Raw genomic sequence first — 24,413 nt, 5'->3', positions numbered from 1 at the left:
GGGCTCGCTCACATGAGCGTATAAATTGAACGAGTGCTATCTCATATTTTATCAGATAGCACTCGGCCAAATATTATACTATGGGGCAGTGCCGACCAGTACCAAATCTGCATGAGAAAAAAAACACTACATGCCGCGGTTGGCAGCGTATACCAAATTGTGTGCAAACATTCAAGTGTATAGGTGTGTGTGAAACATTGGACTGCACTGATGTCATCCGAGTGCAGTCCAATATTCGCAGAGACCGGCAGCAGAGAAGATGGAGAGATTTATCTCCCTCTTCTCCACACCTGTGCTCCCATTCTTGTATTGGAAGGAATCGGATCATGGTAAAATGGCACTCGGATCACGCTCGCAGCAGAGCTTGAGCCGAGTGTCATCAGTATGCTACGTGCTAGTGTGACCGTGGCCTTGCACGTAGCACCCGTGGCCCTTTCCTTTAGATATTCTTCTCCCTGGGATAGACTGCTTTTTCTATGCCAGTTCTTCCCCAGTATTTAGTGCCTTTCTTTTAGAAAGAATGCAATGATGTGACGTTCTTTCTGCATGTGACTGTAGGGGTCATTCACTGCTCGTCATTTGGAAATTCATGACTGTAGGGGCAATTAACTGCCCATCATGGTGATGTTTCATCCTTGATGTTCTGTCCTAAGGGAGTGATTGGATGTTGTGTGATACATTGTCACACATGCTGGATAGAAAATACTGATGGATAATAGCAAATACACAGATACAGACATACCCACTCTAAATGGCATGCATATAATAAGGGTAAAGCTATAATAATCAATTATTTAAAAAAAAATGTAATGTAAGACTAATGTACTGTCACTTTGTATTTTCTAGACCTGGAAGAATCTACAGTATATGTACTTGGAGCTGTATTCTATAAAAATTTAGGCCTTTTTTTACCTTCATTACGGTAAGTCTCGTGCTCTTATATTCTAAAGCTTGTCATTGCATCTTATAATCATTCTTCTGTCCTTATGGCAATGGTAGAAAAAAGATCCTTCGTTTTACAGAAGCCTTAGCTCTGCACACAGCATTTATTGTGCCTGAAACTGAAGCTCACAAGCAGAAATGAATGAGGCCTTTGGAGTGAGAATACTGTGGAAGGCCACTAGGTGGCGAGCTGTCGTGCATACTCAACTGCTGCTTACAGCGCCAGTAATACCTAGCAACCAGCATGTTTGTAGGGAGCATGCAGTTACATAGTAACCATTTGTAGGCACCGCACTCTGTATTCTGTATGCCTAGGTCCTAATGATATCTTCATACCAAAGTGCAGCTACTTTGCCTGTGCTTGTTATACAAGAAATCTATTGCTATTAAATTCATTTCTCAGTTGGAAATGAGTTTAGCTATATGATTCCTTCATCTTAAGACATGATGGGGGTGTAAACAGAAATATGAGACCCCAGGAATAGGGCAAAAGTAATCAACACAGCTACATGTATGCTAACACTGGGCTCAATGTCTTGAAACGTGGTATTATTTACCCATTATAGCTAGTGATGAGCAAGCACTACCATGCTCGGGTGGTCAATAGTCGTAATCAGCAGTTGGATGCTCTGATGGAGGCGACTCTAGTACCTGAGTATAATGGAAGTCAAGGGGGCACTCCCAGAAAAATGTTCACGTCCCCATTGACTTCCATTATAATTCGTACACAAGTTGAGCCCATCCGAGCATCCAACTGCTCTTAACGAGTATCAGATACCGAAGCATGGTAGTGTTCGCTCATCACTAATTATACCCAATGTGCTAATGCACACGGTTGATTTTCCACACAAACCAATGGTCTGAGTGGAAAAAAAATCTTAGCATGCTTTACTTTGGTCCAATTTACAGACCAGACTAGCAGGCAGATCATCTGCATTGCACATGCAGCTCGTCACGTGCACAATTTGCAGACATGACTACTCTGAGTTTTAGTAGGGACATCTAAGCCTGGCCTTAGGGGTACTTTGCACACTACGACATCGCAGGTGAGATGTCGGTGGGGTCATGTCGCAAGTGACGCACTTCCAGCGTCGCTCTCGACATCGTAGTGTGTAAATCCTAGATTATACGATTAACGAGCGCAAAAGCATCGTAATCATATCATCGGTGTAGAGTCGACGAAAACCATAATTTCCTTTGATGAGACGGTCCGATGTTGTTCCTCGTTCCTGCGGCAGCACACATCGCCGTGTGTGAAGTCACAGGAGTGAGGAACATCTACTTCCTTCGCCGTGGCTCCTGTCGGCTATGCGGAAGGAAGGAGGTGGGCGGGATGTTTACATCCCTCTCATCTCCGCCCCTCCGCTTCTATTGGCCGCCTGCTGTGTGACGTCGCTATGACGCCGCACTGCCCGCCCCCTTAATAAGGAGGCGGGTCGCCGGCCAGAGCGACGCTGCAGGGCAACGTGAGTGCATGTGAAGCTGGCGTAGCGATAATTTTCGCTACGCCAGCTATCACCACATATCGCAGCTGCGACAGGGGTGGGGACTATCACACTCGGCATCGCAGCATCGGCTTGCGATGTCGTAGTGTGCAAAGTATCCCATATGCCTCATTCAGACGTTAGTGCTGATCACATACTTCAAACAAATAATCAATTTTCATCAGTGTTTTGGATGAGAATCACATCAATGTTTTATCAGTGTGTCCATTTCTGTCACTAGGGTTTAATCAGTGGTTTCCTAATAATACTAATGAATCACAAAGCTTTTCCGACTCATTGCATGACAAAACATGGATTTCATGTGGATGCCATCTGTGTGTTATCCATGATTTTTACCAACCCATAGACTTGAATTGGTGATTTACATCAGTGACTTGGTTCCAAAACAGACATGTCTTCTTCATTTTTACACACATGTTGTCCCCCAAAACACTGATGCTGTAACAACCCTATAGACTATAATGAATAGGTATTGTATCTATGAAAAAACACAGATTGAACATGTAAACAAAACACAGATGCTCAAATGAGGCCGTGTACTATATTTTTGATGTTCAAAAGAGGCAAAAGATCTGTAAATCTGCATCAGAAATGCTTTTGGGTCTTATTTTAAGGCTAACAAAAAACCTTCAAAGATTTTTTGAAGTGGTTTATTGCTATCTGGACCTTTAAGGCTGCACTCACAGCACAGAGAGAAAAAGGCCCCTGGACAAGAACAATATATTGGTCTTTTGCAGACCAATAGCTCATCATAAGGCCGGAGTCACACTTGCAAGTGACTCGCATCACATCACCCGGCACAGCCACACACTTTCCTAACAGTAGCGGGTCAGCTGCATGTATGTCTATGCAGCTGAGATGCTCGTGTCCGGAGAGTGTGCGGCCGTGCCGGGTGACGTGATGCTAGTGACTCGCAAGGTGTGACTCTGGCCTAATGCCCAATTCCTTTTGTTTTAGAGGTAGAAATGGACCCCCTTGTGTCTTGGCTGCCTGTGCAATTTTAACCAATGATGTGTCGAACCTGGTTCACACGCAGCAGTCAAGATGCAGCTTTTTAACAGCATTAATCCTGTACCGTTGTGGTCTTTTTATTGTTTCCATCCATAATCACTTAATCTTGCAAGGAAACAGAGGTGTGACCTACAAAACCGCCTTGCTATTATGATCAGCTGCACGATCTTGAAGGTGACACCATTGTTTCCCTGAATGACCTGTGATGGTGGAAAGGCAGCCATGACACAGGATGGCTGTGATTTAAATCTACAAAATGTGAATGCAGCCCAAGTGATAAATAATATATCCATAGAAAAGAGGTAGATTTCACTTTGTGGTATACAATAATTTATTCTAATGAAAACACATATTTCAGTCAATAGCAGCACACATAAAGGGGTGGCCAGGACATTACCATGTTAATTGACGATAGCGATGCATGTCTTTATGCTTCTTAATCTACTGCAGCAATTCATTGCTTGAGATCAGAGCTTTTAATGCCTGTTTCAAATTAGTGTATTATGGCTCCATGAAGGAGTTATCTGTTTAGCTTCAAGGGCAAGATGAGATCGCATGTTAGGAGATGAGCAATGCCTTTCTCAATGCCATGTTACTGTATATGTCTATTAAATCAATGTTAAACAATCTCATTCATTTAGATGTCTGCAATTTTTACATAAAAAATGTATCGTGCTGCAGTTTATATCTTGCCCACTAGGTGGTACTTTAGAGTATTCCTGGATGAATGTACCTTATATTCCACTATGTTTATGGCCTTTTTCCCTATTAAAAGCATGCAAAGCAAATGTGCTTGGTTATGGAGCAAATAAATGCATAATTCCACTGAGCTTGGAAGAATTATCTAATCTTAATTTTTTAAATTATAAATTTTAGCATGCATAGCTTGTGATATACAAAGAATGCAAATACACCTTTTCCCAAATTGTTTTTTTTTGTCTCAATAACAAGATATATAATTTCTTGGAGATATGGCTACAGTATGAGAGGCTTTCTTAAATCGATTTTACCTAGGTGCAAGCTGATGGTGGATGGTCTGCAGTTTTGCTTCAATGAAAAAGAAAACAATATGTAAATGATTACAAGTCATATCATTTCTCAAGTTTATTAACTTAGCCTCACCTTGTAAAGTTTTAAAGTGGTTGATCTAAAAAGACAATGCCTATCCATGTGCCCTGCTAGGGCATATGAATTTCATGGGGGCTGTCAGGATCACGCCATAAGACTGAACAGAGACCACTGTTTAGTGTCTGCTCTCGGGCACTGCGGATCAGCTTCTATTCATTTGTAAGAGCCTTTCCTGAGACACTTCTAAATTCCCGTGGGCTAACGCCATGAGGTGCCTCATCCTTTCCCTAAACTTTTTAATATAGTCCAGTATGGGAACATCTTCTGTGGGGAAGGTGCCCTCCCAACTCTCTTGTACCAGCTCTAGGGGCCCTCGTATCTTTCGGCCGTACAGTAATTCGAAGGGGGAGAGTCCAGTGGAGTCCTGCGGCACCTCCCGGTCAGCAAAAAGGAGCTGCTGCAGGTTTTTCTCCCAGTGTCCCCCTCGGACTCTACATAATGGCTAATGAGCTGCTTAAGCGTTCAGTTGAAGCGTTCACACAATCCATTTGTTTCAGGATAGTAGGGGGTGGTGTGCATGGGGCAGACTCCATGTTTCTCCCACAGGGTCTGAATCAGTTCCCACTGGAACTGTGCCCCGTGGTCAGTGAATACTTCCTGTAAGAACCCTACCTGGCTAAAGATGTCCAGTAGAGCTTGAGCCACGTGCTCTGCATCTATGGAGGATAAAGCAATGACTTCTCCGTAGCGGGTGGCAAAGTCTACCAGGGTGAGGATGAATCTTTATCCACTGTGGCTGGGGATGGCAAAGGGGCTTGCTACATCAATAGCAACTCTCTGGAACGGTTCTCCTATCAAGGGTATGGGTTGGAGTGGGGCACAACATGCCACTCCCCCCATATGTTGACACACTGGGCAAAAGGATCTGTATTTTTGTACTTTTTGAGTAACCTTTGGCCAGAAAAAACTGCGCAACAGGCACACCCGGGTCTTTTTGGCCCCCATGTGCCCAGCCACAGCAACATCATGAGCTAAACGCAATAGTTGGGGTTGGTATTGCTGGGGTACAACAAGCTGATGGACACGGATCCAGGGTTTTTCTGGGCAGGATGCGGGCTTTTCCCGATATAAGAGGCATTTTTTCCATCTATGTACAACCCTCTGATTTCCTCCGCCAGGTTGGGCAGCCACACTACGGATAAGCTCTGGGGGGGGGGTATGTCAGTTCTGCTTCCCTGAATTCCCTACGATCTATCTCCCCCCAGTCAATGGCCACAGTTGGGTCTGAGGTACTCACATTCATTGGCTCTGAGGAGGAGGCTGAAGATTGAGGAGAAAGGTTCTCCTCAGATGGGATGGTAAAAAGACCTGCACCAGGATAGTAATTGGCTTGGCTGCGGGTGATGGCGGTGACAAACTGGCTGGATAGTCCTTGTCCTAGGTCATTTCCCAAAATAACAGGGATGGGGAGGCTGTCCATGAGCCCCACTTCAACCTCTCCTTGGTCAGTTCCCCAGTCCAACTGTATTCGAGCGCTGGCCCCCAGCAAGGGAGATGGTCACTTGGCGGCCAGGGAAATGATGTTCTGTGGGAACAATATCTGGGCTGACCAGGGTGGTGGAACATCCAGTGTCTCGAAGTCCCTGAGCCTGTAGCCTGTATATCACCAACCTTGACCATCTGGATGTGGCGATGGAGGTTGGCTTGTGTACTGTGTCCAGCCTGCAGTAGGGTGTGGACTGGGTAAACCACTTCCTCAGCTATTGGTGTTTTTCGGGAGTAGCATTCCTCAGGTCTCATTGGTTCATCTTGGTATAGCTGACTGGTTGGACTGGCAGTCGGGCTCCATGCATGGGGCCCCGGCTTTGAAGACACTCTTTGACCATGTGTCCAAGGTGCCCACACTGTTACGGTTGCTGTGGCACTGGAGACTATGTTCGGATTTCTTGCTACTGCACATGTGCAAGCGCTGGAGACTAAAGGCTACTTTACACACTGCGATATCGGTCCCGATATCGCTAGTGTGGGTACCCGCCCCCATCTGTTGCGCGACACGGGCATATCGCTGCCCGTGCCGCACAACATCGCCCACAGCCGTCACACATACTTACCTGTCCGTCGACGTCGCTGTGACGGGCGAACCGCCTCCTTTCTAAGGGGGCGGTCCATGCGGCGTCACAGCGACGTCACTGAAACGTCACTGAACCGCCGCCCAATCGCAGCGGAGGGGCGGAGATGAGCGGGACGTAACATCCCGCCCACCTCCTTCCTTCCGCATAGCGGCCGGGAGGCAGGTAGGGAGAGTTTCCTCGCTCCTGCGGCGTCACACGCAGCGATGTGTGCTGCCGCAGGAACGACGAACAACCTCGTTACTGCTGAAGTAACGATAATTGGGAATGGACCCCCGTGTCGCCGATTAGCGATTTTGCACTGTTTTGCAACGATGCAAAATCGCTAATCGATGTCACACGCAACGGCATCGCTAATGCGGCCGGATGTGCGTCACGAATTCCGTGACCCCAACGACTCCGCATTAGCGATGTCGTAGCGTGTAAAGCCCGCTTAAGTCCTATCTTGGAGCCATTGCACATGTGCGGGTGACATCATCGCTGACACGAGGTCACATGTCTATGACACCTTCTAAGCTGATTGGTTGCTGGTCATGTGCTTGTGACGCTTTGCTCGGTGATAGGCCAGCGTGACGTCATTGCTGTCGTTCTGGCAGCGGATTGGCTCTGGTGTCCTCCATCTTGGATGAGGCACAGAGTCTATATAAGACCCTGCCGCACGCCGCACGGCGCTCAGTCCTCTTGGTTCATGCATGAGAGTAGACGCTCTGTGCACGTCCCTCTAGGCATCCCTCTGTCTATGCTAGGTAAGCGCTACCGGCAGGGTAGCGTTCTTGTACCTTACAGCTTCGGCTGCGGTCCGTATCCTTACATCTTAGGGGAGCGGACATAGGCAGGTGCCTGAGGCACATGGTCTGGCTGGGCCTTATGATTCTACTCGTAGGTGGACGTTGCCGCTAGGGTAACGTTCCTTATACTGCGTCTGGCAGTTGTTCGTATCCTCGCACACTAGGGGAGCGAACATAGGTAGGAGCTTTGTGCGGCTTGTGCTGCTGTCCATCTCTTTTGCACCACTAGTGGAGCGGACCTAGGCAGGTGCCATATCTAGTGGTTCGTGTCCTCGCACACTAGTGGAGCGAACGCAGGTAGGAGCTTTGTGCGGCTTGCGCTGCTGTCCGTCTCCTGGCACCACTAGAGGAATGGACCTAGGTAGGTGCCATTTCACACTCACTGCTTTTGTCTCTGTGATCATTAACAGAGACCATACCACACACCCTCCGAGTAAGGGAGGAGTTGCTTTATTTCCTAACTACAGTATATGCCTCTGTGAGTTTAACAGAGGTATTGCACTCTGCACTTGTGCTACTACTATTTACAGCAGCACACTTATATACTCTTCCTCACTCATTAACCTATCCCTTTTACGTTAGTGCTAAATACGGTAGTCGCTGTGACTTTAACAGAACACGCCGTGATTGGCTCTAGTGTCACTGAGATGTATCAGTGTCAGTACTGCTTCCGTAGTACAAGATACCCCTTATCCTCTGCCATAGTCTGCAGCAGAGACTTTGCACGGTGGACCCTGACTGTCTGATATCCCTTTGGTTTTTATAATCAGACAGCCCCCGTAACACACACGTATAACAGCGCCGTGGGTTAGAAAAGTCACTGGTCCGGTTGGTAAACCTTTGTGTTGTTGGGGCTTCTGTGGTGTAATGAGTTAGGGGTTCTTTGCACGCTGCGACATCGCAAGCCGATGCTGCGATGCCGAGCGCGATAGTCCCCGCCCCCGTCGCAACTGCGACATCATTGTGATAGCTGCCGTAGCAAATATTATCGCTACGGCTGCTTCACATGCACTCACCTGCCATGCGACGTCGCTCTGGCCGGCGAATCGCCTCCTTATTAAGGGGGCAGGTCGTGCGGCGTCACTGTGACGTCACACAGCAGGCGGCCAATAGGAGCGGAGGGGCGGAGATGAGCGGGATGTAAACATCCCGCCCACCTCCTTCCTTCCGCATAGCCGACGGGAGCCACGGTGACGCAGGTAGGAGATGTTCCTCGCTCCCGCGACTTCACACACAGCGATGTGTGCTGCCGCAGGAGCGAGAAACAACATCGGACCGTCGCGTCAGCGTAATTTTGGAATTTGCCGACGCTACACCGATGATACGATTACGACGATTTTGCGCTCGTTAATCGTATCATCTAGGATTTACACACTACGATGTCGAGAGCTAGGCAGGAAGTGCGTCATCGCACCTGCGATGTCGTAGTGTGCAAAGTACCCCTTAGTCCAGCACGGGAGTCTGGAGGTCATTTCGATCGGTGATTGAGGGACCTCCTGGGATGAGTCGGCCTAGCGGGCCTCCAGATGGGTCGGTTGGCTGTAAATTCGTCAGCCAATAGCGCTTCTTGCTCTGGGGTATTGGGCTTCCAGTCAGCTACCTGTAACGCCTGCCTGGATCCACAGACTCAGACGGGCTGTAATGGACAAGCTAGAGGGAAGCCACTCACCAAGCCGGACCCCTAGAACGCTGAAACCCTTTAACCCCTATACAGGGATTTGGAATTACACAGGGCCCAAGGTGATCACTACTTGTGGCAGGTTGCAGTACGAAAGAGTAGTAGTCAGGCAGGGTCAAACTAGGAATTGCGGAAGAGGGACAGAATCACCAGGCAAGGACGTAATCAAAAACAAGCAGAGGTCAAAACCGTATTGGGCAGCGAGGTACAAAAACAGCATGCATGAGACGTAGTCAGGAAACATGCGGTAATCAGCACACAAAATCACAGAAGAGGATGGAACAGGAACCTGAATATTCAGAACTATCTCTGGCAGAGGTCAGCAGACAGGAGGGGCATTAAAAAGGGTGCAGTGTCTTCCCATAGGCTGTAGCTGAATGATGGTACTTCAGCTGGGAGACACCTGCCACCTACAGTCAGCCAGTAGCACTGCAGAACCCCAGGAAACCCAGACTAGTGGATGAGCAGAGCCTGCACCCACCGGCGCCACTGGCATCGACTTCTCTCCCATCACCAGCACTATCCATGGCAGGAAAACGGTGTCGCCTGGCGACCAGAGTAGAAGTCGGTGGAGCGGACTCCAGTGGTGACATAACACTACCCATTCTTGGATTTCCAGGTCCATCTTCTCCAGCAGCTGTTTGAGCACCATCACATCCTGGAGGGCAGCAGCGGAGTGGGCAGCCTGATCATCCAGCCAGCGGTTACAGTGTCGTCGGAGTTGACAGCCAAATTCAACATACGAGACACCCTGGCGAAACATAGTCCAGAACTTAGTGTGATGTCTCTCGGGGGTTATGGTAAAAAGGGTCAACAAAGTGTCTTTAATAATTCCGTAGTCCAGGCAGTCAGGAGGCCCAAGTGATCGTACAGCCTCCTAGGCCCGGACAGGCAAGCTTGTCCACAGGTATTTGGACCACTCAGCTGTAGGAACTTGGTGTATATGCATTAGCACCTGAAAGCTTTGCAAGTGTTCATCTATCTCAGTGCTGGAATCATTAAACACTGTCACGTCTCTATAACAAAGATGACTTCCTTGGTGGTCTATCATGGAGGTAGGTGCTGGTGGTAAGGAAATTGGAACTTCCAACACTAATTGCAGAACACCAGCCCTCTCTTCCCTTGAAGCTCCAGGCCCCAATGCAGTCAACAATTCTTGACTCGATCTGCTTGGGTTTGGTTTGTTTCCAGACTGTCACTGGATCTAGAATGAGACACATGGTTTACATCCTCTGATACCACATCGGTGGTGTGCTCATCATCCTCTGCATCATTCCGAGTCTCCCAATGGACCAATTTCCGGATCAAGTCCAACCAACTGTCAGTGTTCCAGTATTCAATCTTTTGCATCTGGCACAGATCCTGTAGCATCCATTTACTGCTGTGGTCATAACTCCTCTCCGGTCCTTGTCCCATGGCTGAGCTGGTGGGGTTGGACATGACAGCATCCAAAACCTGAATGCCTCCCCTATAGCCTGCTGGGTATGCTTATGTGCCTCCCTGGTTGTTGAGCCCTGGACGATGTCCGCGAACACCAGTCCTATGCAGCTCCCCTGGATAAACCAAGCTGAGTAGTATCCCACTGCTGCCACCAATTGTGGACACATGGGGGTCAGTGTGTGCTCTCGTCCGCTGGCCCGACCACTTTTAGAAAGACAGCATGGCCCAGGACTCATCCCAACTGAACGCCCGACCTCCTTAACCGTGGGTGGAACACTACTTAGACAACACAGGGTGAGGAAATCACAATATTAAGACTTTATTGGATCCCCAAACAATTAACGGCACATAGCACATAACCAGCAAAACCACAAAATGTAACCGGCAACAGTTTCTCACCCTTCCGCTGGCTCACCAGGGATTAGAATGTCTGTACCTCAGATCTTCTAGGGCTACTTACTCCAAACCAGCAGAACCCCCTTCTTTCGGCGGGCACCCACCAAGAATGGAATAACGCCAGATTTAGGAAGCTGTCTGAGGACCGCTAAGACTGTAGTCAGGTGACTGGATTGTCCCAAGCTGGTTTCCTTCTTTAGGTAGTCTTTGATATCTCAGCCGAATCCTTGCATTCGATGATGAAGTCCATATAGTACTATAATCCAGGTTCGGTTATGGCTTGCCAATCGATCTGCTGGTCCTAGATTGGTAGCATGTAGCAAGAGTCTACCCGGGCAATGGACAGTCCCCCTTCTTATACCCCTGAGCTTTCTATTGAGACCATTGGGGTCTTCACGATTGGTGGATAACACTGGGCTTTATTGGCTAGATTTCAAGCCATATACAAAATATCCAGAGACGAGGGAGAGACAGGTAAGTTACATCACATCTAGCAATTCACTTAGTAATACAATGGGAAGTTCGCATAACTGATTTATCTGGGTGTCTGACCTTCATTAGCCAAGGCAATTACATGAGTCAATAAGAGTCTTGTAGAAACAATGAGGGGCTTATCCCCCGTCTATAAACAAACTATCTTCATGTCTGGCTGAATTTTAAGAAATTTAACCCATGCTAGGCACTGACAGAGTCCATGTCGTCAAAGTCAGTATATACTCCCCTTCTTAGAGTTGGTGGCTAGTATACACACACCTTCCTGTAGTTGGTGGTCAGTATACTCTCAGCTTCTTGTAGTTGGTGGTCAATATACTCTCAACTTCTTGTAGTTGGTGGACAGTACACTCAACTTCTTCTAGTTGGTGATCAGAATACACTCAGCTTTCTGTAGGTGGTGGCAGTTTATTCTAATCCTTTTGTAGCTGGTGGTCAGTATGCTCTTAGCTCCTTGTAATTGGTGCTCAGAATACACTCAGCTTTGTCTAACTCGGTGGTCAGTTTACACTCAACATTTTTTATCTCTTCTTGTAGTTGGGAGTCAGTATACACTCAGCTTCTTTTAGTTGGTGGTTAGTATACTCTCACTTTCTTGTATTTGGTGGTCAGAATACACTCAGCTTCTATTCAATTATCAGCGTACACTCAACATTTGTATTGGGTGGTCAGTACACAGTCAGCTTCTTGTAGCTGGTGGCCATTGTATAGTCAGCGTATTGTAGGTGGTGGTCAGTTGAGAATCAGCTTCTTGTAGTTACTTGTCAGTATACACTTAGCTTCTTGTTATTGGTGATGAGTATACTCACCTTACTGTAGTTGGTGGTGAATATACACTCAGCTTTCTGTAGTTGGTGGTTAATATTCTCTCAGCTTCTTGTAATTAGTGATCAGTGACATTCATCTTTTTGTAGTTGGTAGGCAGTATACAATCACTTTCTTGTACTTGGTGGTCAGTATATTCTCAGCTTCCTGTAGTTCATGGTCAGAATACACTCAGCTTCTTCTACGCAGTGGTTAGTATACACTCAACATCTTTTCTCTCTTCTTGTAGTTGGTGATCAGTATACTCTCAGTTTCTTGTAGTTTGTGGTCAGTATAGACTCAGCTTCCTGTAGTTGGTGGCCAGTGAACACTCAGCTTCTTGTAATTGGTGATCAATGTACACTCAGCTTCATGTAGTTAGTGGTCTGTATACGCTGAGCTTCTTGTAGTTGGTGGTCGGTATACTCTCAACTTCTTGTAGTTGATGGTCAGTATACACTCAGCTTCTTCTTGTTGGTGGTCAGTATACACTAAGACTTTTCTTCTCAGTGGAAGTACTGTATATATTCAGCATCTTCTACTCAGTGGTCAATATACACAACATTTTCTATTCATTGGTCATTATATACTCAACATCTTGTAGTTGGTGGTCAGTATACACTCAGCTTCTTGTAGTTGGGCGTCAGTATACTCTTGGCTTCTTGTAGTTGGGCGTCAGTATATACCCAGCTTTTTCTACTTGGTGGTCAATATATATTCAGCTTTTTCTACTAAGTTGTCAGTATAGTCAGCTCCTTCTTCTTAGTTGCCAGTATTAGGGATGAGTGGACCTGTAAAAGTTTGCGGGCTTCAGCCGAACATTAGTTATTATTATTATTTATTATAGCGCCATCTATTCCATGGCGCTTTACATGTGAATGGGCTATACATAATAGGGACAAGTACAATAATCATAAGCAATACAAAGCAGAGACTGGTACAGGAGGATAGAGGTCCCTGCCTGCGAGGACTCAGTCTACAAGGGATAGGTGAGGATACAGTAGGTTAGGGTAGAGATGGTTGTGTGGTGCTATATCAGACTGAGGGTTACAGCAGGTTGTAGGCTTGTTGGAAGAGGTGGGTCTTCAGGTTCCTTTTGAAGCTTGTCAAGGTAGGCGAGAGTCTGATATGTTGTGGCAGAGCATTCCAGGTAAGGGGGGCGCGGGAGAAATCATGGATGTGATGGTGGGAAGAGGAGATGAGAGGCGAGTAGAGAAGGAGATCTTGTGAGAATCGAAGGTTATGTGCAGGTAAGTACCAGGAGACTGGGTCACAGATGTAGGGAGGAGACAGGTTGTGGATGGCTTTGTATGTCATGGTTAGTGTTTTGAACTGGAGTCATTGGGCAATGGGAAGCCAGTGAAGGGATTGGTAGAGAGGAGATGTTGGGGAGTAGTGGGGGGACAGATAAATTAGTCGGGCAGCATAGTTTAGAATAGATTGTAGGCATGCAAGGCTGTTAGAAGGGAGGCCGCAGAGCAGGAGGTTGCAATAATCCAGGCGGGAGATCATAAGGGCATGCACTAGGGTTTGTGCAGCTTCTTGGGAAAGGAATGTACGGATCCGGGAAATATTTTTGAGTTGGAGGCGGCAGGAGGTGAAGAGGGCTTGGATGTATGGCTTGAAAGAGAGATCAGAGTCTAGGATTACTGCCAGGCAGCGAGCATGTGGGACTGGGGAAAGTGAGCAGCCATTGACATTGAAGGATATGTCAGGTGGGGGGGTTGAGGGAGGAGGAGTAAAGACAATGAATTCTGTTTTGTCCATGTTCAATTTTAGGAATCAAGCAAAGAAAAAGGATGAAATAGCAGACAGACATTATGGGATTCTGGTTAGTAGGGAGGTGATGTCAGGTCCAGAGAGGTAGATCTGGTGTCATCAGCGTAGAGATAGTACTTCAGCTGGGAGACACCCGCCACCTACAGTCAGCCAGTAGCACTGCAGAACCCCAGGAAACCCAGACCAGTGGATGAGCAGAGCCTGCACCCACCGGCGCCACTGGCATCGACTTCTCTCCCATCACCAGCACTATCCATGGCAGGAACACGGTGTTGCCTGGCGACCAGAGTAGAAGTCGGTGGAGCAGACTCCAGTGGTGACATAACACTACCCATTCTTGGATTTCCAGGTCCATCTTCTCCAGCAGCTGTTTGAGCACCATCACATCCTGGAGGGCAGCAGCGGAGTGGGCAGCCTGATCATCCAGCCAGCGGTTACAGTGTCGTCGGAGTTGACAGCCAAATTCAACATACAAGACACCCTGGCGAAACATAGTCCAGAACTTAGTGTGATGTCTCTCGGGGGTTATGGTAAAAAGGGCCAACAAAGTGTCCTTAATAATTCCGTAGTCCAGGCAGTCAGGAGGCCCAAGTGATCGTACAGCCTCCTAGGCCCGGACAGGCAAGCTTGTCCACAGGTATTTGGACCACTCAGCTGTAGGAACTTTGTGTATATGCATTAGCACCTGAAAGCTTTGCAAATGTTCATCTATCTCAGTGCTGGAATCATTAAACACTGTCACGTCTCTATAACAAAGATGATTTCCTTGGTGGTGGTCTATCCTGGAGGTAGGTGCTGGTGGTAAGGAAATTGGAACTCCCAACACTAATTGCAGAACACCAGCCCTCTCTTCCCTTGAAGCTCCAGGCCCCAATGCAGTCAACAATTCTTGACTCGATCTGCTTGGGTTTGGTTTGCTTCCAGACTGTCACTGGATCTAGGATGAGCACATGGTTTACATCCTCTGATACCACATCGGTAGTGTGCTCATCATCCTCTGCATCATTCCGGGTCTCCCAATGGACCAATTTCCGGATCAAGTCCAACCAACTGTCAGTGTTCCAGTATTCAATCTTTTGCATCTGGCACAGATCCTGTAGCATCCATTTACTGCTATGGTCATAACTCCTCTCCGGTCCTTGTCCCATGGCTGAGCTGGTGGGGTTGGACATGACAGCATCCAAAACCTGAATGCCTCCCCTATAGCCTGCTGGGTATGCTTATGTGCCTCCCTGGTTGTTGAGCCCTGGACGATGTCCGCGAACACCAGTCCTATGCAGCTCCCCTGAATAAACCAGGCTGAGTAGTATCCCACTGCTGCCACCAATTGTGGAGACACGGGGGTCAGTGTGTGCTCTCGTCCGCTGGCCCGACCACTTTTAGAAAGACAGCATGGCCCAGGACTCATCCCAACTGAACGCCCGACCTCCTTAACCGTGGGTGGCACACTACTCAGACAACACAGGGTGAGGGAATCACAATATTAAGGCTTTATTGGATCCCCAAACAATTAACGGCACATAGCACATAACCAGCAAAACCACAAAATGTAATCGGCAACAGTTTCTCACCCTTCCGCTGGCTCACCAGGGATTAGAATGTCTGTACCTCAGATCTTCTAGGGCTACTTACTCCAAACCAGCAGAACCCCCTGCTTTCGGCGGGCACCCACCAAGAATGGAATAACGCCAGATTTAGGAAGCTGTCTGAGGACCGCTAAGACTGTAGTCAGGTGACTGGATTGTCCCAAGCTGGATTCCTTCCTTAGGTAGTCTTTGATATCTCAGCCGAATCCTTGCATTCGATGATGAAGTCCATATAGTACTATAATCCAGGTTCGGTTATGGCTTGCCAATCGATCTGCTGGTCCTAGATTGGTAGCATGTAGCAAGAGTCTACCCGGGCAATGGACAGTCCTCCTTCTTATACCCCTGAGCTCTCTATTGAGACCATTGGGGTCTTCACGATTGGTGGATAACACTGGGCTTTATTGGCTAGATTTCAAGCCATATACAAAATATCCAGAGACGAGGGAGAGACAGGTAAGTTACATCACATCTAGCAATTCACTTAGTAATACAATGGGAAGTTCGCATAACTGATTTATCTGGGTGTCTGACCTTCATTAGCCAAGGCAATTACATGAGTCAATAAGAGTCTTGTAGAAACAATGAGGGGCTTATCCCCCGTCTATAAACAAACTATCTTCATGTCCGGCTGAATTTTAAGAAATTTAACCCATGCTAGGCACTGACAGAGTCCATGTCGTCAAAGTCAGTATATACTCCCCTTCTTAGAGTTGGTGGCTAGTATACACACACCTTCCTGTAGTTGGTGGTCAGTATACTCTCAGCTTCTTGTAGTTGGTGGTCAATATACTCTCAACTTCTTGTAGTTGGTGGACAGTACACTCAACTTCTTGTAGTTGGTGATCAGAATACACCTAGCTTTCTGTAGGTGGTGGCAGTTTATTCTAATCCTTTTGTAGCTGGTGGTCAGCATGCTCTTAGCTCCTTGTAATTGGTGCTCAGAATACACTCAGCTTTGTCTGACTCGGTGGTCAGTTTACACTCAACATTTTTTATCTCTTCTTGTAGTTGGGAGTCAGTATACACTCAGCTTCTTTTAGTTGGTGATTAGTATACTCTCAACTTCTTGTAGTTGGTGGTCAGTACACTCTCAATGTCTTGTAGTTAGTAATCAGTACACTCTCAACTTCTTGTAGTTGGCGATCAGAACAAACTCAGCTTTTTGTAGTTGGAGGTAGTATACTCTAAGCTTCTTGTAGTTGATGGTCAGTATACTCTTAGCGTCTTGTAGTTGGTGCTCAGAATACACTCAGCTTTATCTAGTTGGTGGTCAGTAAACACTCAGCTCCTTGTAGTTGATGGTCAGTAGACTAGACATTCAGCTTCTTGTAGTTGGTGGTCAGTATACTCTCAGCTTATTGTAGTTGGTGGTCAACATACACTCAGCTTCTAGTAGTTGATGGTAAGTTTACTCTCATCTTCCTGTAGTTGGTGGTCAGTGTACTCTCAGATTTTTGTAGTTGGTGGTCAGCATACTCTCAGCTTATTGTAGTTGGTGGTCAGTATTAGAGTTGAGCGCGGTTTGCGGTTCGAGGTTCTCCAGTTCGAGGTTCGAGTGATTTTGGGGGCTGTTCTAGATCGAACTAGAACTCGAGCTTTTTGCAAAAGCTCGATAGTTCTAGATACGTTCGAGAATGGTTCTAGCAGCAAAAAGCAGGGCTTTTTACAGCTACAGTGTGCAGGAGCCATCGCTGGCAGCCTGCCACAAGCTGGTAACCAAGATAAACATTGGGTATCCAACCAAAGCGCTTTGGTTAGTAACCCGATGTTTATCCTAGTTACGTGCAGGAAGCCGACACTTCCCCGCTCAGCTCGCTCCGCCCCTTCCTGCCCGCGGCTTGTACACATACATACACACACACACACACACACACACACACACACACACATGGTCCCGCTCGGCTTACCTGCGGTGATGAAGTCCCGCCATCCCGACCTCAGCGCTCTCACTGTCCTCCATGGCCGCCGCTTGTCACATCACCTCTCGCTTCCGACCCGAGACTGACTAGCAGTGACGTCACGGGCCTCTCGCGATTCTTGGCTGTGAAGGTCATTGAACTCAGTGACAGGTGCTGTCAGTGTGCTGGAGATCAGCGCAGGTAATGTACCTTGCTGACAGCAGCACTTGTCATCCCCTGCAGTGACCTGGGCTGACCCATTGATGTTAGCTCAGGTCACTGCATTGCTCTCCCAGCCAATGGGGAACATTCTGCTCTTCATTGACTGGGACAGTGTGGATCGTCATGGCAACCCCTTGGATTACACCAGACCTGGATTTGTTTTTCTTTCTAATAAATTGGTTAAAGAGGGAATGTTTTGGGGAGTGTTTTTTCAAATAAAAATGTGTTTGTCGTCTATTTTTTTTTATTACTGACTGGGTTGGTGATGTCGGGTATCTGATAGATGACTGACCTCACCAACCCCAGGGCTTGATGCCAGGTGACATTACACATCTGGTATTAACCCCATATATTACCCCGTTTGCCACCGCACCAGGGCGCGGGATGAGCTGGGGCGAAGCTCCAGGATTGGCGCATCTAATGGATGCGCCACTTCTGGGGCGGCTGCGGCCTGCTATTTTTAGGCTGGGGAGAGTCCAATAACCATGGACCTCCCTAGTCTGACAATATCAGACCCCAGCTGTCTGCTTTACCTTGGCTGGTGATCCAATTTTGGGGGGACCCCTACGTGTTTTTTTTTTTAATTATTTATTTAATTTAAAATAACAGCGTGGGGTGCCCTCAGTTTTGGATTACCAGCCAAGGTGAGGTTTCCAGCTGTGGTCTGCAGGCTGCAGCCGTCTGCTTTACCCTAGCTGGCTACAAAACTAGGGGGAACCCTACGTCATTTTTTTTTTATTATTTTTTTGGCTAAATACAAAGCTAAGCACCCCTTAGTGCCACATGAAAGGCACCAAAGGGTGCAAAATTACAAAATGCAGGAGAGTGGGACATTATGTGTCTTTCTGCCATTATAATGACAGAAAAGACTGATATGAAGTGCACAAGCACAAGAAAATCACCAGAGCGCTCTACGCTGTGAAAAGCAGTAGAAAAATGCACTGGAGTGAACATGTGACCGCCTCATGTAGGATGAAGCTATGGATCCTGGGTAAATTTATGCATTTACCCTCATTCAGTTTTTTTGCAGTACACAAAAAAACGGAAGGCACACGGATGACAAACAGATGACATACGGACCGTCTACGGAACGGAAACGGATGCCACATGGATGCACCCGTGAAAAAAAACGGACTGTTTTTTGCAGACCGCAAAAATGGATCGGTCGTGTTAATGTAGCCTTATTCTGATCTGCCGTTTATAAATAGCAGGCAGAAATAAGTGAATAACGCCCGCCGGCGTCAGAAAATCTCCGGGGTTTCAGGGCTAGCTGAGACCCTGGAGAACATGATTCAGGACGGTTTTTCCGATCCCCGCTCACGTGATCACAGGTATACACCGTACACCGATGATCACATTACAGTAAATGACAGCGCCGGTAAAAAATTATTTATCTCCCATCTGGCATGAACAAACACTTCTTCTCCACTTCTTCTCCACTTCTTCTCCACTTCTCCACTTCTTCTCCACTTCTTCTCCACTTTTTCTCCACTTTTTCTCCACTTCTCCACTTTTTCTCCACTTCTCCACTTTTTCTCCACTTTTTCTCCACTTTTTCTCCACTTTTTCTCCACTTTTTCTCCACTTTTTCTCCACTTCTTCTCCACTTTTTCTCCACTTTTTCTCCACTTTTTCTCCACTTTTTCTCCACTTCTTCTCCACTTCTTCTCCATTTTTTCTCCACTTTTTCTCCACTTTTTCTCCACTTTTTCTCCACTTTTCTCCATTTTTTCTCCACTTTTTCTCCACTTTTTCTCCACTTTTTCTCCACTTTTTCTCCATTTTTTCTCCACCTTTTCTCCACTTTTTCTCCACTTTTTCTCCGTTCTTTTTCTATGGTCGGTCTACCCATTAGCTCTGCCATGCATAGTGTAGCTCTACACCTACTGCACATGTTACTTTATGATTGACATCTCTTTCGTACCAGAGCTGCCTAAGCCTACTCTGACCCCATATTTGTCATTACTATATTGTTTTTGTACTGTATTATGACATTTGTATCATGTGTTTCATTTCTTGCTGTGTTGCAATTTTTTTGCTGCATCCCAATTGTACCTCTGCATTGTTTGAGTTCATGTTATTGTTCTCTCACTCTTATGTGATACTGATTATTGTCATTTTTCAGGATTACATGCAGATAAGTCCAATCTGATGAAGGCTCAGGCCGAAACATCATTTGTAACTTGTTTTGGACAAAAACATATATGCTTATGAAAAAAATTTTTTTCTTAATACGGACCAATAAAGAGAGATTTTGCATTACTATCCGTTGTGACTTACTGACTTAGTCTGGGAGATTTAGAGTGCCGAGGTTACTCACTAATTTTATCTATTATTACCTCTGAGCACCTATATACCAGTGAGCAGAGCTTCCTCTACAGTAGTTCTCCTGATTAGGCATGCCCTTACCTCATGAGCAGGGCATTGCAGCTTTGGTAGCAACCATTACGACATGGACTCTGCTGCTGTGGACCCGGGGAGAGTGAGTGCAGATTCATTGCACCCACACTCCTCACATGAAGGGTCCGCACGCCTAGAAAATGGGGGATACGTTCCCTGAGTGTCTCCCCCCCATATTCTAGACGGTCCAGAGTCGTCGTGGGACCCCTTTATTTTTTTTCTTACAATAAATTGGCGAAAGAGGAAATGTTTTGGGGACTGTTTTTTCAAATAAATTTCTTCTGTCGATTTTTTTTTTTTTGTTAGTACTGACAGTTTATGATGTTGGGTATCTAATAGACGCCATGACATCACAAACTGCTGGGCGTGATCTCAGGTGACATTACAGCTAGTATCAACCTGATTTATTAACCCGTTTGCCACTGCACCAGGGCACGGGATGAGCTGGGGTGAAGCGCCAGGATTGGCGCATCTAGTGGATGCGCCACATCTGGGGTGCCTGCGGCCTGCTATTTTTAGGCTGTGAAGGCCCAATAACTATGGACCTTCCCACCCTGAGAATACCAGACCACAGCTGTCCGCTTTACCTTGGCTGGTGATCCAATTTGGGGGGGACCCTACTTTTTTTGTGTAATTATTAATATTTATAAAATAATTATAAAAAAAGAGCCTGGGGGGACCTCCACATTGGATCCCCAACCACGGTAAAGCTGCCAGCTGTGGTTTTCAGGCTACAGCCATCTGCTTTACCCTAGCTGGCTATCAAAAATGGGGGGACCCAACGTCATTTTTTTTTTTAACTATTTTTTAAATAGAAAAAATTAAAGGGCTTATTTTAGAACCAAGAGAATACAGGACTTTATTACCATAATGGAAGTCACTGAGACCATAGTCACCATATCATAAATGTATAGAAGGACTGACTAAGTCAAGAGGATGTATGTGTATACACATTGAATAAAGGGACATGCCCAAACGTATTCAAAAATACAAAATTAATTTATTACATTTAATTAGTGACCGCAGCACATAAAGACATACACAGGGGTGTGAATTAAAATCAACACAGAAGGGCGATGTGTTACAAGTAGGGACCCACTTGGCCTAGATATAATATATCATACATAAAGGCATAGGTTCATCAAATTACATATGCTCAGAAAAAAGTCTCAGGTGAAAGGTTAATTTAAATAGAAAACAATATATATACCAACAGTAGTAATAAAATTAGCCTATAGTGCTGTGACAACTACAACAGAGATTATTCATGCATATTAATGTAATCAGTCAAGGTTAGACATAAAAGGAGCATGAAACAATCAATGAAGAATGTGAAAGTTGGCAACTAAAGGAGAAATTTCCATAGGCATATATAGTCGCAGTTTGTCACATAGAAAACACATGTTGTAAAGGGCTCCAATTAAGCAAGACAATAATGCAAATTGCACTGCAGGTATAAGCCTAAGATAAGATACAGAGCATATGGTCAGAGCAGCACAAAATCAGGGAGCAAATATGCCATAGATGCTGTAGTTAAGCTGAATAACACACATGGCTGACAGCAGGGCTACTGGTGCTGTGAATGACCGAAGGAAGAGTCAGAGGAGACCCAGGAATATACCAACCAAAGTGGAGTCACCAAACAGGAACACACCGCCCCCACCTCGACGCGCGTTTCGCAACTGCTTCGACGGGAGGACCTACTTGTAACACATCGCCCTTCTGTGCTGATTTTAATTCACACCCATGTGTATGTCTTTATGTGCTGCGGTCACTAATTAAATGTAATAAATTAATTTTGTATTTTTGAATACGTTTGGGTATGTCCCTTTATTCAATGTGTATACACATACATCCTCTTGACTTAGTCAGTCCTTCTATAAAATTAATGGGCTTCCCTGTATTTTGATTGCCAACCAAGGTAACGGCAGGCAGATGGGGGTGGCAACCCATAGCTGTCTGCTTTATCTGCGCTGAGAATCAAAAATACCGCGGAGCGCTACGTCATTTTTTTTAAAGATTTATTTTTACAGCACTGGGATGTCCAGCAATCAAAATACAGGGAAGCCCATTTTGTTTTTAGTTATTTAAATAAATAATTAAAAAAAATATATATGGGCTCCCGCTGCATTTTTTGTATTGCTAGCTAAGGGTAATCCAAGCAGCTACTGGCTGCTAACCCCCACTGCTTGGTGTTACCTTCACTGGCAATGGAAAATCCAGGGAAGCATTTTTTATTTTTTTGCCAAAAAACTACAAAAAAAGGATGTGAGCTTCGCCATATTTTTGTATGCTAGCCAGGTATAGCAGGCAGGTGCTGGAAGAGTTGGATACAGCGCCAGAAGATGGCGCTTCTATGAAAGTGCCATTTTCTGAGGCGGCTGCAGACTGCAATTCGCAGCAGTGGGGCCCAGAAAGCTCAGGCCAACCTGTGCTGCGGATTCCAATCCCCAGCTGCCTAGTTGTACCTGGCTGGACACAAAAATGGGGCGAAGCCTACGTCATTTGTTTTCTAATTATTTCATGAAATTCATAAAATAATAAAAAAAGGGCTTCCCTTTATTTTTGGTTCCCAGCCGGGTACAAATAGGCAACTGGGGGTTGGGGGCAGCCGTACCTGCCTGCTGTACCTGGCTAGCATACAAAAATATGGCGAAGCCCACATAATTTTTTCAGGGGGCAAAAAACTTCTGCATACAGTCCTGGATGGAGTATGCTGAGCCTTGTAGTTCTGCAGCTGCTGTCTGTCTGTATGGAGAAGAGGAGACAGCAGCTGCAGAACTACAAGGCTCAGCATACTCCATCCAGGACTGTATGCAGAAGTTTTTTGCCCACCAAAAAAAAGACGTGGGCTTCGCCATATTTTTGTATGCTAGCCAGGTACAGCTGGCAGCCACGGGCTGCCTCCAACCCCCAGTTGCCTATTTGTACCCGGCTGGGAACCAAAAATATAGGGAAGCCCGTTTTTTTTAATTATTTCACTTATTTCATGAAAAAATTAAAGAACAAATGACGTGGGCTTCGCCCCATTTTTGTGTCCAGCCCGGTACAACTAGGCAGCTGGGGATTGGAATCCGCAGCACAGGTTAGCCCGAGGTTTCTGGGCGCCTCTGCTGCGAATTTCAGTCCGCAGCCGTCCCAGAAAATGGCGCTCTCATAGAAGAGCCATCATCTGGCGCTGTATCCAACTCTTCCAACAGCCCTGGAGCCGGGTGGCTTGTTGGGTAATCATGAGTTAATACTGGCTTTGTTTTACTAGCCAGTATTAAGCCAGAGATTCTTAATGTCAGGCACGTTTGGCCCGGCCATTAAGAATCTCCAATAAAGGGTTAAAAAAAAGACACCACACAGAGAAAAAATACTTTAATAGAAATAAATACACAGACACATTAGAGACTCCATCTTTATTACCCCCTGTCAGCCCAATAAATCCCCAATAAACCAGTGCTGATAAGAGGTTTTTAATAGAGGCTTAAATTATAAGCAGCAATTTCAGCGTTCCAAGTGCCTTTAAATGAATTTGAAGAAACTGCACTTCAGGATTGTAGTGAGGATTGTAGTGAGGATGAGGTGCCCCAGCCCATCACTTGATGAGCTGGGGCACCTCATCCTCACTACAATCCTCACTAGTGTAGTAGTAGTGACGATTGTAGTGAGGATGAGGTGCCCCAGCCCATCACTTGATGAGCTGGGGCACCTCATCCTCACTACAATCCTCACTAGTGTAGTAGTAGTGACAATTGTAGTGAGGATGAGGTGCCCCAGCTTATCACTTGATGGGCTGGGGCACCTCATCCTCACTACAATCCTCACTACAATCGGGAAGCAGCGTGCAGCCTTCACTCCGTGAGTGGTCAGTGCTGCTAGCGGTAACAGCGGTAACGCTGACAGACGCGTTACCATAGCAACGGTGCTCCCGGAGCCGCGGTTAGCGGTGATGTCACCGCTAACTGCGTTGCTATGGCAACGGCGATCTCCGTTAATGACCGGCTGTGTCAGCCGGTCCCTAACGGAATGGGGAGTCGACCGTGTGCTAGAGCATATCGCCGGTACACGGCGATACACAAATGTGCACCGTGTACCGGAGAGATGCACTCGCAGGTCCTACATGACGCGTCATAGTCATGTGACCAGTCTGTAGCCAATGAGATAATAGCCACGTGACTGGTCACATGGCTATTTTGACGTCATGATAAGTCCTGCTTCTCTGCTGGCAGTGCCGGTCACCGGGAGGATTCAGCGATCATCGGATGGAATAGCGGCAGGAAACAG

The 24,413-nt window shown here is 46.5% G+C and overlaps 1 protein-coding gene across 7 annotated transcripts in view; it reads left to right on the top strand.

The window, feature by feature from the left end:
- ADGRB3 (adhesion G protein-coupled receptor B3) overlaps window positions 1-24,413 on the top strand; it is a 1,441,017-nt gene that overhangs the window by 832,288 nt on the left and 584,316 nt on the right. For all 7 annotated transcript variants that reach the window (XM_075340252.1, XM_075340251.1, XM_075340250.1 and 4 more), the window contains one exon: window positions 847-922. In XM_075340252.1, the coding sequence (XP_075196367.1) occupies window positions 847-922 (76 nt within the window). The remainder of the gene's footprint in view (window positions 1-846; window positions 923-24,413) is intronic.

Source organism: Anomaloglossus baeobatrachus, chromosome 3 (genome assembly GCF_048569485.1).
Source record: "Anomaloglossus baeobatrachus isolate aAnoBae1 chromosome 3, aAnoBae1.hap1, whole genome shotgun sequence".
NCBI classification, from domain to species: Eukaryota; Metazoa; Chordata; class Amphibia; order Anura; family Aromobatidae; genus Anomaloglossus; species Anomaloglossus baeobatrachus.
The sequence above is the reverse complement of the archived record's forward strand: the minus strand, read 5'-3'. Positions and strand labels throughout refer to the sequence as shown.